Raw genomic sequence first — 13,231 nt, 5'->3', positions numbered from 1 at the left:
GAAACCGTGGGACTTTATTAGGGAACCTAGTGATGACGTGTAGATTGAGAAGAGATGGGGACAGAGGACAGAGCCTTGCAGTACTCCGACAGAAAGTGGTGACAGGGCAGAGGAGGCCCCAGAGAAGGCTACACTAAAGGTACGGTTTGACAGGTAGGAAGAGAGCCACGAAAGGGCTGTGTCACAAATGCCGAAGGATTGGTGGGCTTGGAGCAAAAGAGGGTGGTCAACAGTGTCAAAGGCTGCGGACAGATCAAAGAGGATAAGCAGAGAGAAGTGACCTTTTTGATTTTGCTGTAAGTAGGCTGTTGGTAATCTTAACAATAGCTGTTTCTGTGGAGTGATGGGGACGAAATCCAGATTGCAGTTTGTCAAGAAGGGAGTTTAACGTAAAGGAAATGGGTTAGGCGTGGATATACTAGTTTTTCGAGAAGCTTTGAGGGAGGAGGGAAATAGGGCAGTAGTTGGATGGGGAGGTAGGATCAAGGGAAGGTTTTTTGAGGATAGGTGTGACCAGTGCATGTTTCAGCGATGAGGGAAATATACCGGTGCTGAGGGAGATGTTGAAAATGTGTGTTAGTATAGGGGTAAGGGTAGCAGAGAGGGAGGGGAGTAGCTGTGAGGGGATAGGGTCAAGGGGACAGGTAGTGAGGTGAGTGCGCAGTATAAGTGCCGAAACTTCTTCCTCAGTAACAGGGGAGAATGAACTAAGTTTAAGGTTATGTGGGTTGTGGTTGAGTGAGAGCATTTGAGGGGGGAGAGAATGGAATTATGTTGAGAGCTGATTTCATTTCTGATGTAGTCGATTTTGTTATTGAAGTGGCTGGCAAAGTCTTGAGCTGAAAGAGAAGTTGTATTAGGAGGTGGGGGAGGGCGGAGGAGAGTATTGAAAGTGGAGAACAGACATTTTGGGTTTGAAGAAAGATTAGAGATAAGAATAGAGAAGTAGTGTTGCTTATGGAGATTAAGGGCAGAATAGTAGGAGTTCAAGATGAATTTGTAATGAAGAAAATCAGCTGAACTCTGAGATTTTCTCCAGTGCCGCTCAGCAGTACGGGAATATCTGCATAGGTACCGTGTCAGAGGAGTATGCCAGGGCTGAGGATGAGTGTGTGTGATTTCCGAGCTATGGTAAGAAGGGTGAGATTGTCAAGGAAGGATATAAGGGTGGAATTATAGTGGCAGATTGTTCAGGGCAGGAAAAGGAGGGGAAGGATGAAAGGAGAGGTTTGAGGGAATTAGCAAGCTGTTGCTGATCTAATGACATAATGCTTTCTGTGAAGTTTGGTGTGAGGAGTAGAAGGAGGGAGAGTTGTAGGGAGGGATGATATGATGCAAGTAAGGAGATGGTGGTCAGAAAGGGGAGTTTGTGAAGTTTGAGAGAGTGCATCGATAGCTAAAGATCAGGTCAAGAGAGTGACTGTCTCTGTGAGTGGGAGAATCAGTCCATTGTGACAGACCGAAAGAGGAAGTGAGTTGCAGAAGTTGTTTTGCAGATGAGGTAGTGGGATTGTCAAGAAGGATGTTGAAGTCGCCAAGAATGAGGGCAGGGGTGTCTGAGGAAAGGAAATAAGGTAGCCAGGCAGCCAAGTGATTTAGAAATTGAGTTGAAAAGCCAGGGGATCGGTATATGACTGCAACACGTACAGAGAGAGGGGAGAATAAGCAAATTGTGGGTTTCGAATGAGGGAAATGTGAGGGAAGATATAGGATGTATTTGTTGAAAGGTGCAACGAGAGGAAAGTAAAATACCTACACCACCTCCTTGTCTATTACCAGACCTAGGAGTGTGGCAGAAGTGGAGACCCCCATGTGACAGAGCAGCAGTGGATGCTGTGTCTAGGGGAGAGAGCCAGGTTTCTGTTAGGGCCAGAAGGTTGAGGGAGCGGGAGATAAAGAGGTCATGTATAGAAGTGAGCTTGTTGCAAACAAAGCAAGAGTTCCAGAGTGCGCAAGTAAAAGGGGTAGTGGCTTTTGATGCAAAAGGAATGTGAGTAAGGTTTGCAGAGTTTAGTTTTCTGAGTCTATGGGACGGTACACATGGATGTGCACGGCTAGGCAGTAGTTGTGGACCAGGTTTAGGGGAGATGTCACCAGCAGTAAGTAAAAGCAAGAGGGAGAATGAGATGAGATACAGATTTGCAGTAGTGAGACTGCTTTTGAGACAAGCTGCAGGGGGGAGAGTGAGTGTTTAGGATTGGTAAAGTTAATGAGTACAACAGTAAGGTGAGTTTAAGAGAGATGGGCTAATGAACAGTGCAGGTGGAGAGAGAGATTGAATGATGTAGTTTGTTATAGAGACAAGCGGTAGCAAAAATGATTATGAATATATTGAGCATTTTTACAAAAGTGGGAACCAGTTAAACACACAAGACACAGAATTACAGTTGCAATTGCATAAGAAAACAAAAAGGTATATGAAACATAATTTTACAAAAGTACTTGCCTTGTGTCTTGCCCCTTGCCCAATCCTTGTTCAATTCTTGTATAATTCTATTGTTAATGCCTCACTTATAAAATGTTCAATTTGAAAATGTGAACATATGTTGTTATAGCAATGCAAAGTATTCACTGTGCTCTGGTGTTTTTCCTCTCCTGTAACTATTTTGGTATGTGAATATTTACATAGAGCAAATAATTATAGTTATGAAATGTATGCAGGCAGGGTAGTCATCTGAGTCCACTAAATTTTAGTTTATGGCTAATCAAAGACAATTGGAAAGGCCAATTGGAAAGTTAGATTCTGGTCTGGGTGAGATGTTAAGTAAACGGACAATAAAATTTGGAGGCGGTTAAAACTGTGGCATAAGACACCGGTAAATTTTAGAATAATAACAAGTATTGATGAGGATTGAGCATCACATGGCAATTAACAAAACATTAGAAGTAAGACGTTGGATAATAGTACAACAAATGTAGGACTAAATTAACAAACTAAAATTATTTGCTCTATGTAAATATTCACATACCAAAATAGTTACAGGAGAGGAAAAACACCAGAGTGCAGTGAATACTTTGCAGATTGACATATATTCAATATATAGGAATATATTCACATACCTGAAATTAGAAGAGAGAGTAAGGTTAGCTTGATGTAGTGTGCATTTCTTCAGCAGACGTCAATAGGCAGCATGATGTCTTAATAAGCAGCTCTCTGGTGATTACTGAGTATAATTCTTGTATAATTCTATTGTTAATACCTCACTGATAAAATATTCACTTTGAAAATGTGAACATATATTGTTATAGCAATGCACATCCCAGCCCATGATCCATAATATTCCATCTGAAAGGCATATGTTTTTTGAGGCTTGGACATCAGTAATGTGTGGGTTTTATAGATAGGTACTAAGCTAAGCTTTTCAGTTTGAATGGACTAAAGGGCTTGCCAAACTCCAAAAATAAGTTAGCCACAACTCCTAGAACTGTATGTATGGCATCTACCTGATTTCCATCTTGTGTATTTATTAGCACAATTGCCTTGTTTATATTAAAAAAACAAAACAAAAGGTTTGGCTTTGAAACCTATTTTTCAGCCTGGCTCATCCACCTATGCTCTAAAGAAACAGACAATTCTAATGAGTCTTTAATAGTACTGCTGCAACCCAAACAGGCAATAACATTCACATATATAACAGAATAGCCTCTCTAAAAAATAGAGACCCTGCAGGTTTTTCCCCATTTATAAAATCCCACATAAATCTAGAGTTTAGATTATGTGCCTACTATGGTTACAAAGTGGCTCTGACACAGGGTATCAGCTGTATTTCATTTGTGGGCACTGTTGTGAAATCACTAATTTTCTACGTCTTGCTTGTGTAATTTCACCTCTGCTTGGATACATTACTTTGTCTAACCCCATTCACATTTATGTAATCTCATTTGATGACCTAACACACCTGACGTTTGTCTTTGACAGCCAAGGCCACTACGTTGTTTAGCCGTCACTCCAAATCTATTGTGTGGGGAATGCAGACCCGGGCGGTGCAAGGGATGCTAGATTTTGACTACATCTGCTCTCGGTCAGAACCCTCTGTGGCAGCCATGGTTTATCCTTTTACGTAAGTATACATACCACATCCATTGGTAACCTCCACCAGCAGCACCCGTGTCAGGTTTACCCCTCTAGTGTCTTCATGTTCTAATCACAGTGACCTCTTTTTTTAAATTTTTTATTGATGACAATTTTTCCCACCCTTATTTTATAAACAGTGGGGACCACAAGCAGAAGTTTTACTGGGGTCATAAAGAGATCCTGATACCAGTCTTCAAAAATATGTCGGATGCAATGCGTAAACATCCTGAGGTGGACGTGCTGATCAACTTCGCCTCGCTAAGGTCTGCTTATGATAGCACTGTAGAGACCATGAGCTACCCTCAGGTAGGTGACTCTCTTGTAATCACGCTTTGGGGTGGTTGTGTAACCCTTTATCTTAAACAGGCAGTTAGAACTTCTTATTTATGCCAGTGTATTGAAACTAAGATTTCATAAAACTGGCATTCAAGTATGGCATCTTTTTATAATTTATTCCCAGCATGTGATCACTGAGGGAACAAAATCTGAATGTTAAAGATTTATGTTTACCTGGTTATTATCATTATTTTCTTAGTTTGTATCTTCTGTAATTAGTTTTCTTACTTTAGCATAGTTAGATATGTTTTCTTGTAAACGGAAAATCAGTATAAATGAGTTACATATTAACAACCACTAATATTATTATTATTTCTATATTCTGTAACAATCACTAGTATTGTAATCATTTTTAGTTCTGTATTCTCACTATTATGTAGAACTGCGTGCATGATCAAAGGTATATTACGCTTACAGTGTGCCTTCACAATACAAAATGATGCCAGTGGATGAAGCTTTTCTTGAAGTGATGTAAAATGCAGAATACTATAATAATAATAGTGCATTTCAAATTTCCCTAGAAGTATATGAGCAATAAACTTTTCTCAGAAAAGTTAAGACAATTATGTGTGACATTTCACTTGGATGTGACTCCTATGGTTCCCCTAGCATACGAAGAAACGCTATATGCACTCCGGATATTTGCACATGATCAAGTGCAATGACTTGTATGTCCATTTGAGGTTAGATGATGCCTGAAGGAAAACTTTTTATTTCATTATGTGTAAATTGCCTTTTACAAATAACTGGCTTAACAATTTAGAGGTTTCAAGGTTCTACCTTTTTTTTTTTTTTTTTTTTTTTTTTTTTACATTATCCATGGTTATGAGAAAGGAAAAACTATGTAAATATTACCCCTACCCTAGTCAGACCCTGCAGGGTATAGTCATCTAGACTTGTATAGAGATTAGAAGAGTAGCAGTGGTAAAGCTATAGTGAGAATAATGTTTTCTGCACCTAATCCTACTCTATTTACTTTTGGTACCTTTTTAGATTAGTACCATTGCAATCATTGCTGAAGGAATTCCAGAAGCTTTAACAAGGAGGCTGATCAAGATGGCAGATGAGAAGGGAGTCACTATCATTGGTCCTGCAACAGTAAGAAGTCTCCTAAATTTAATTTAATGGATTCAATAGCAGGTTCATTTGTGTCCTATGAATGGGCAGTTTTCAAAAGAATAGTGAGTGATACATTTTGTTCATAAAGGCTTCTACAGACATGGCTCGTCAGTAACAACCATTTAAAACTGAAATGGCACACTTATTAATAAACTCTAAACGTCTACTGTCTTCTAGGTTTTTCCCACTACATACAGGCTGTAAGCTGCTCTACATCTTACATACAGACATCTAATTTATTTTCAGCTATTCTAGTGCCTGTATGCATGTGCTGATTTTGGCATTTTCCAGAAGACATAAGCCAGTGTTTTTCTTAAAGTGATGGTAAACTGAAACAGAGTGCTAAATAAAATCAGATGTAAAATAAAAAAATATTATGAGTTTTTAATTCATGAAAAATGTAGTTTCTCTTGTTAAGTGTATCCAGTCCACGGATCATCCATTACTTGTGGGATATTCTCCTTCCCAACAGGAAGTTGCAAGAGGATCATCCAAAGCAGAGCTGCTATATAGCTCCTCCCCCAACTGTCATATCCAGTCATTCTCTTGCAAGCCTCAACCAAGATGGAGGTCGTAAGAGGAGTGTGGTGTTTTATACTTAGTTTATTCTTCAATCAAAAGTTTGTTATTTTTAAATGGTACCGGAGTGTACTGTTTATCTCAGGCAGTATTTAGAAGAAGAATCTGCCTGCGTTTTCTATGATCTTAGCAGAAGTAACTAAGATCCATGGCTGTTCTCACATATCCTGAGGAGTGAGGTAACTTCAGAGAGGGAATGGCGTGCAGGTTTTCCTGCAATAAGGTATGTGCAGTTAATATATTTCTAGGGATGGAATTTGCTAGAAAATGCTGCTGATACTGAACTAATGTAAGTAAAGCCTTAAATGCAGTGAGAGCTACTGGTATCAGGCTTATTAATAGAGATACATACTCTTATAAAAATGTAATATAAAACGTTTGCTGGCATGTTTAATCGTTTTTATATATGTTTGGTGATAAAACTTATTGGGGCCTAGTTTTTTTTCCACATGGCTGGCTTGAATTCTGCCTAGTAACAGTTTCCTGACTTTCCACTGTTGTAATATGAGTGGGAGGGTTTTTTTTTTGTGCAGCAAAAATTACAGACACAGACATCCAGCTTCTTCCTGCATGATCCAGGATATCTCTGGAGGGCTCAAAAGGCTTCAAAGTCGTTTTTGAGGGAGGTAACAAGCCACAGTAGAGCTGTGGCAGTTGTTGTGACTATTTAAAAAAAAAACAAAAAAAAAAAACGTTTTTGTCAGTTATTATTCTGTGTTTGGTATTAAGGGGTTAATCATCCATTTGCAAGTGGGTGCAATGCTCTGCTAACTTGTTACATACACTGTAAAAATTTTGTTAGTGTAACTGCCTTTTTTCACTGTTATTTCAAATTTTGGCAAAAATTTGTGTTTCTTAGAGGTGCAGTAACGTTTTTTATATTGCTTGTAAACTTGTTTAAAGTGTTTTCCAAGCTTGCTAGTCTGTTTAAACATGTCTGACACAGAGGAAACAACTTGTTCATTATGTTTGAAAGCCATGGTGGAGCCCCATAGGAGAATGTGTACTAAATGTATTGATTTCACCTTAAACAGTAAAGATCAGTCTTTAACTATAAAAGTAATATCACCAGAAGATTCTGACGAGGGGGAAGTTATGCCGACTAACTCTCCCCACGTGTCAGACCCTTCGCCTCCCGCTCAGGGGATGCACGCTAATATGGCGCCAATTGAATCAGGGACGCCCATAGCGATTACCTTGCAGGACATGGCTGCAATCATGAATAATACCCTGCCAGAGGTATTATCCAGGTTGCCTGAATTAAGAGGCAAGCGCGATAGCTCTGGGGTTAGGAGAAATACAGAGCGCGCAGATGCTGTAAAGGCCATTTCTGATACTGCGTCACAATATGCAGATCATGAGGACGGAGAGCTTCAGTCTGTGGGTGACGTCTCTGATTCGGGGAAACCTGATTCAGAGATTTCTAATTTTAAATTTAAGCTTGAGAACCTCCGTGTATTGCTTGGGGAGGTATTAGCTGCTCTGAATGACTGTAATACAGTTGCAGTACCAGAGAAATTGTGTAGGCTGGATAAATACTATGCGGTGCCGGTGTGTACTGATGTTTTTCCTATACCTAAAAGGCTTACAGAAATTATTAGCAAGGAGTGGGATAGACCGGGTGTGCCTTTTTCCCCACCTCCTATATTTAGAAAAATGTTTCCAATAGACGCCACTACACGGGACTTATGGCAGACGGTCCCTAAGGTGGAGGGAGCAGTTTCTACTTTAGCAAAGCGTACCGCTATCCCGGTTGAGGACAGTTGTGCTTTTTCAGATCCAATGGATAAAAAAATTGGAGGGTTACCTTAAGAAAATGTTTATTCAACAAGGTTTTATTTTACAGCCCCTTGCATGCATAGCGCCTGTCACGGCCGCGGCAGCATTCTGGTTTGAGGCCCTGGAAGAGGCCATCCATACAGCTCCATTGACTGAAATTATTGACAAGCTTAGAACACTTAAGCTAGCTAACTCATTTGTTTCTGATGCCATTGTTCATTTGACTAAACTAATGGCTAAGAATTCCGGATTCGCCATCCAGGCGCGTAGGGCGCTATGGCTTAAATCCTGGTCAGCTGACGTGACTTCGAAGTCTAAATTACTCAACATTCCTTTCAAGGGGCAGACCTTATTCGGGCCTGGTTTGAAGAAAATTATTGCTGACATTACTGGAGGTAAGGGTCATACCCTTCCTCAGGACAGGGCCAAAGCAAAGGCCAAACAGTCTAATTTTCGTGCCTTTCGAAATTTCAAGGCAGGTGCAGCATCAACTTCCTCCGCTTCAAAGCAAGAGGGAACTTTTGCTCAATCTAAGCGGGCCTGGAAACCTAACCAGTCCTGGAACAAAGGCAAGCAGGCCAGAAAGCCTGCTGCTGCCTCTAAGACAGCATGAAGGAACGGCCCCCTATCTGGCGACGGATCTAGTAGGGAGCAGACTTTCTCTCTTCGCCCAGGCATGGGCAAGAGATGTTCAAGATCATATCTCAGGGATATCTTCTGGACTTCAAAGCTTCCCCTCCACAAGGGAGATTTCATCTTTCAAGGCTATCTGCAAATCAGATAAAGAAAGAGGCATTCCTACGCTGTGTGCAAGACCTCCTAATTATGGGAGTGATCCATCCAGTTCCGCGGACGGAACAAGGACAGGGTTTTTATTCAAATCTGTTTGTGGTTCCCAAAAAAGAGGGAACCTTCAGACCAATTTTGGATCTAAAGATCTTAAACAGATTCCTCAGAGTTCCATCTTTCAAAACGGAAACTATTCGGACCATCCTACCCATGATCCAAGAGGGTCAGTACATGACCACAGTGGACCTAAAGGATGCCTACCTTCACATACCGATTCACAAAGACCATCATCGGTTTCTAAGGTTTGCCTTTCTAGACAGGCATTACCAATTTGTAGCTCTTCCCTTTGGGTTGGCTACAGCCCCGAGAATCTTTACAAAGGTTCTGGGCTCACTTCTGGCGGCTCTAAGACCGCAAGGCATAGTTGTAGCTCCGTATCTAGACGACATCCTGATACAGGCGTCAAACTTTCAAGTTGCCAAGTCTCATACAGAGATAGTTCTGGCATTTCTGAGGTTGCACAGGTGGAAAGTGAACGAGGAAAAGAGTTCTCTATCCCCACTCACAAGAGTCTCCTTCTTAGGGACTCTTATAGATTCTGTAGAAATGAAAATTTACCTGACGGAGTCCAGGTTATCAAAACTTCTAAATACTTGCCGTGTTCTTCACTCCATTCCGCGCCCTTCGGTGGCTCAGTGTATGGAGGTAATCGGCTTAATGGTAGCGGCAATGGACATAGTGCCATTTGCGCGCCTACATCTCAGACCGCTGCAATTATGCATGCTGAGTCAGTGGAATGGGGATTACACAGATTTTGTCCCCTTTGCTAAATCTGGATCAAGAGACCAGAGATTCTCTTCTCTGGTGGTTGTCTCGGGTCCACCTGTCCAAGGGTATGACCTTTCGCAGGCCAGATTGGACAATTGTAACAACAGATGCCAGCCTTCTAGGTTGGGGTGCAGTCTGGAACTCCCTGAAGGTACAGGGATCGTGGACTCAGGAGGAGAAACTCCTTCCAATAAATATTCTGGAGTTAAAAGCGATATTCAATGCTCTTCTGGCTTAGCCTCAGTTAGCAACACTGAGGTTCATCAGATTTCAGTCGGACAACATCACGACTGTGGCTTACATCAACCATCAAGGGGGAACCAGGAGTTCCCTAGCGATGTTAGAAGTCTCAAAAATAATTCGCTGGGCAGAGTCCCACTCTTGCCACCTGTCAGCAATCCATATCCCAGGCGTGGAGAACTGGGAGGCGGATTTTCTAAGTCGTCAGACTTTCCATCCGGGGGAGTGGGAACTCCATCCGGAGGTGTTTGCTCAATTGATTCATCGTTGGGGCAAACCAGAGTTGGATCTTATGGCGTCTCGCCAGAATGCCAAGCTCCCTTGTTACGGATCCAGGTCCAGGGACCCAGAAGCGACGCTGATAGATGCTCTAGCAGCGCCTTGGTCCTTCAACCTGACTTATGTGTTTCCACCGTTTCCTCTGCTCCCTCGACTGATTGCCAAAATCAAACAGGAGAGAGCATTGGTGATTCTGATAGCACCTGCGTGGCCACACAGGACTTGGTATGCAGACCTAGTGGACATGTCATCCTTTCCACCATGGACTCTGCCTCTAAGACAGGACCTTCTGATACAAGGTCCTTTCAATCATCCAAATCTAATTTCTCTGAGACTGACTGCATGGAGATTGAACGCTTGATACTATCAAAGCGTGGCTTCTCAGAGTCAGTCATTGATACCTTAATACAGGCACGAAAGCCTGTTACCAGGAAAATCTACCACAAGATATGGAGTAAATATCCTTATTGGTGTGAATCCAAGAATTACTCATGGAGTAAGGTTAGGATTCCTAGAATATTGTCTTTTCTCCAAGAGGGCTTGGACAAAGGATTATCAGCTAGTTCCTTAAAGGGACAGATTTCTGCTCTGTCTATTCTTTTGCACAAGCGTCTGGCAGAGGTTCCAGACGTTCAGGCATTTTGCCAGGCTTTGGTTAGAATTAAGCCTGTGTTTAAACCTGTTGCTCCTCCGTGGAGCTTAAACTTGGTTCTTAAGGTTCTTCAAGGAGTTCCGTTTGAACCCCTTCATTCCATTGATATTAAACTTTGATCTTGGAAAGTTCTGTTTTTGATGGCTATTTCCTCGGCTCGGAGAGTCTCTGAGCTATCTGCCTTACAATGTGATTCTCCTTATCTGATTTTTCATGCAGATAAGGTAGTTCTGCGTACCAAACCTGGGTTTTTACCTAAGGTGGTTTCTAACAAGAATATCAATCAAGAGATTGTTGTTCCATCATTGTGTCCTAATCCTTCTTCAAAGAAGGAAGTCTTTTACATAATCTGGACGTAGTCCGTGCCTTGAAGTTTTACTTACAAGCTACTAAGGATTTTCGTCAAACATCTTCCCTGTTTGTTGTTTACTCTGGACAGAGGAGAGGTCAAAAAGCTTCGGCAACCTCTCTGTCCTTTTGGCTTCGGAGCGTAGTACGCCTAGCCTATGAGACTGCTGGACAGCAGCTCCCTGAAAGGATTACAGCTCATTCTACTAGAGCTGTGGCTTCCACATGGGCCTTCAAAAATGAGGCCTCTGTTGAACAGATTTGCAAGGCTGCGACTTGGTCTTCGCTTCACACTTTTTCAAAATTTTACAAATTTGATACTTTTGCTTCTTCGGAGGCTGTTTTTGGGAGAAAGGTTCTTCGGGCAGTGGTTCCTTCCGCTTAATCCTGCCTTGTCCCTCCCATCATCCGTGTACTTTAGCTTTGGTATTGGTATCCCACAAGTAATGGATGATCCGTGGACTGGATACACTTAACAAGAGAAAACATAATTTATGGTTACCTGATAAATTTATTTCTCTTGTAGTGTATCCAGTCCACGGCCCGCCCTGTCCTTTTAAGGCAGGTCTAAATTTTAATTAAACTACAGTCACCACTGCACCCTATGGTTTCTCCTTTCTCTGTTTGTTTTCGGTCGAATGACTGGATATGACAGTTGGGGGAGGAGCTATATAGCAGCTCTGCTTTGGGTGATCCTCTTGCAACTTCCTGTTGGGAAGGAGAATATCCCACAAGTAATGGATGATCCGTGGACTGGATACACTACAAGAGAAATAAATTTATCAGGTAAGCATAAATTATGTTTTTGGATTCTAAATTATATATTTCTTTTCTAACCGCTACTGTCCTAATGATCGCTCTGGCAGCCGGACACAATTTTTTTTTTTTGGCTCATTTTCATCCAGCCCATCAAATTTCTGGCATTTTGGCATGTTTGTTGAGAAAACAAAAAACGATCTTCTGCGCAAGTGTTCCTTACGTCATTGTGAACGTTAGCATTAATTGAATGTATGAGCATTATCATTATTGAAGTCACTGATGCCCACAGCGCTTGTGATATGGATCATCTACGGACAATTTTTATTTCATATTAGGAAAAAGTAAGTATTTTATAAACGCTGTTATCAACTAATGCTAACGTTCACAATGACGTAAGGAACGCTTGCGCAGGAGATTTTTTTTTTTTTTTTTTTTTTTTTTTGTTTTGTTTTTCTTCTCAACAAACAATGCCAAAATGCCAGACATTTGACTGGCTGGACAAAAATTAGCACAAAAATAAAATTGTGTCGGGGCTGCCGGAGCGATCATTAGGACAGTAGCGGTTAGAAAAAAAAATAATTTAGAATCCAAAACTGTTTTTCGTGAATTAAACTCATATTTTTTATTTTACATCTCATTTTATTTAGCACTCCATCTCAGTTTACCATCACTTTAACTAACTAATGCTATTTCTGGTTTAAATATTTCTCTTATTTACAAAATACCTGTGTAATGTTTAAGGTCCCTTTCAGCCATCTAGAGAATGCATTTCCCTTTAATGTAGAAACTAGGCCATTGTTTACAAAGATTTTTCCTGTCCTTTTTCAGGTTGGTGGTATCAAACCAGGCTGCTTCAAGATCGGAAACACAGGTGGCATGCTTGATAACATCCTAGCTTCTAAACTGTACCGTCCAGGAAGTGTGGCTTATGTATCAAGATCCGGGGGGATGTCCAACGAGCTTAACAATATTATTTCCAGGACTACAGATGGTGTATTTGAAGGAGTTGCCATTGGTGGAGACAGGTAAAGCAATTATACTAGAGCAAAAATAAACAATGTATGTATTCATAGCAAACAATTTATTTTCACAAGCATCATGAATGCAGGAAGTTTAATCTGGTTCACATTAACACATCTACAACCAGCTGCGGATAATTGTTAATCCATCCATTCATTCATATTAATCATAACATAATAAAAAAGTCATTTTCTAAAAATCAGAAAGCTGCTGTAGATTTCTTGTATTGTGAATTAACACTTATTACACTTAAACCTAAAATGTTTCTGCCATGATTCAGATAGAGCATGCAGTTTTAAACCACTTTCTTTCCTAAGATATGGAGAGTCCATGACGTCATTCAATTACTGTTGGGAATATCACTCCTAGCCAGCAGGAGGAGGCAAAGAGCACCACAGCAAAGCTGTTAAGTGTCACTCCCCTACTTA

The 13,231-nt window shown here is 41.0% G+C and overlaps 1 protein-coding gene across 2 annotated transcripts in view; it reads left to right on the top strand.

Annotated features, from left to right (window-relative positions):
* The window catches only part of ACLY (ATP citrate lyase), a 179,777-nt gene that overhangs the window by 89,539 nt on the left and 77,007 nt on the right, over window positions 1-13,231 (top strand). For both annotated transcript variants that reach the window (XM_053698912.1, XM_053698904.1), the window contains 4 exons: window positions 3,920-4,061; window positions 4,213-4,381; window positions 5,405-5,509; window positions 12,612-12,808. In XM_053698912.1, coding sequence (XP_053554887.1) covers window positions 3,920-4,061; window positions 4,213-4,381; window positions 5,405-5,509; window positions 12,612-12,808 — 613 coding nt within the window. The remainder of the gene's footprint in view (window positions 1-3,919; window positions 4,062-4,212; window positions 4,382-5,404; window positions 5,510-12,611; window positions 12,809-13,231) is intronic.

Source organism: Bombina bombina, chromosome 1 (assembly GCF_027579735.1).
Source record: "Bombina bombina isolate aBomBom1 chromosome 1, aBomBom1.pri, whole genome shotgun sequence".
Classification (NCBI taxonomy): Eukaryota; Metazoa; Chordata; class Amphibia; order Anura; family Bombinatoridae; genus Bombina; species Bombina bombina.
The sequence above is the reverse complement of the archived record's forward strand: the minus strand, read 5'-3'. Positions and strand labels throughout refer to the sequence as shown.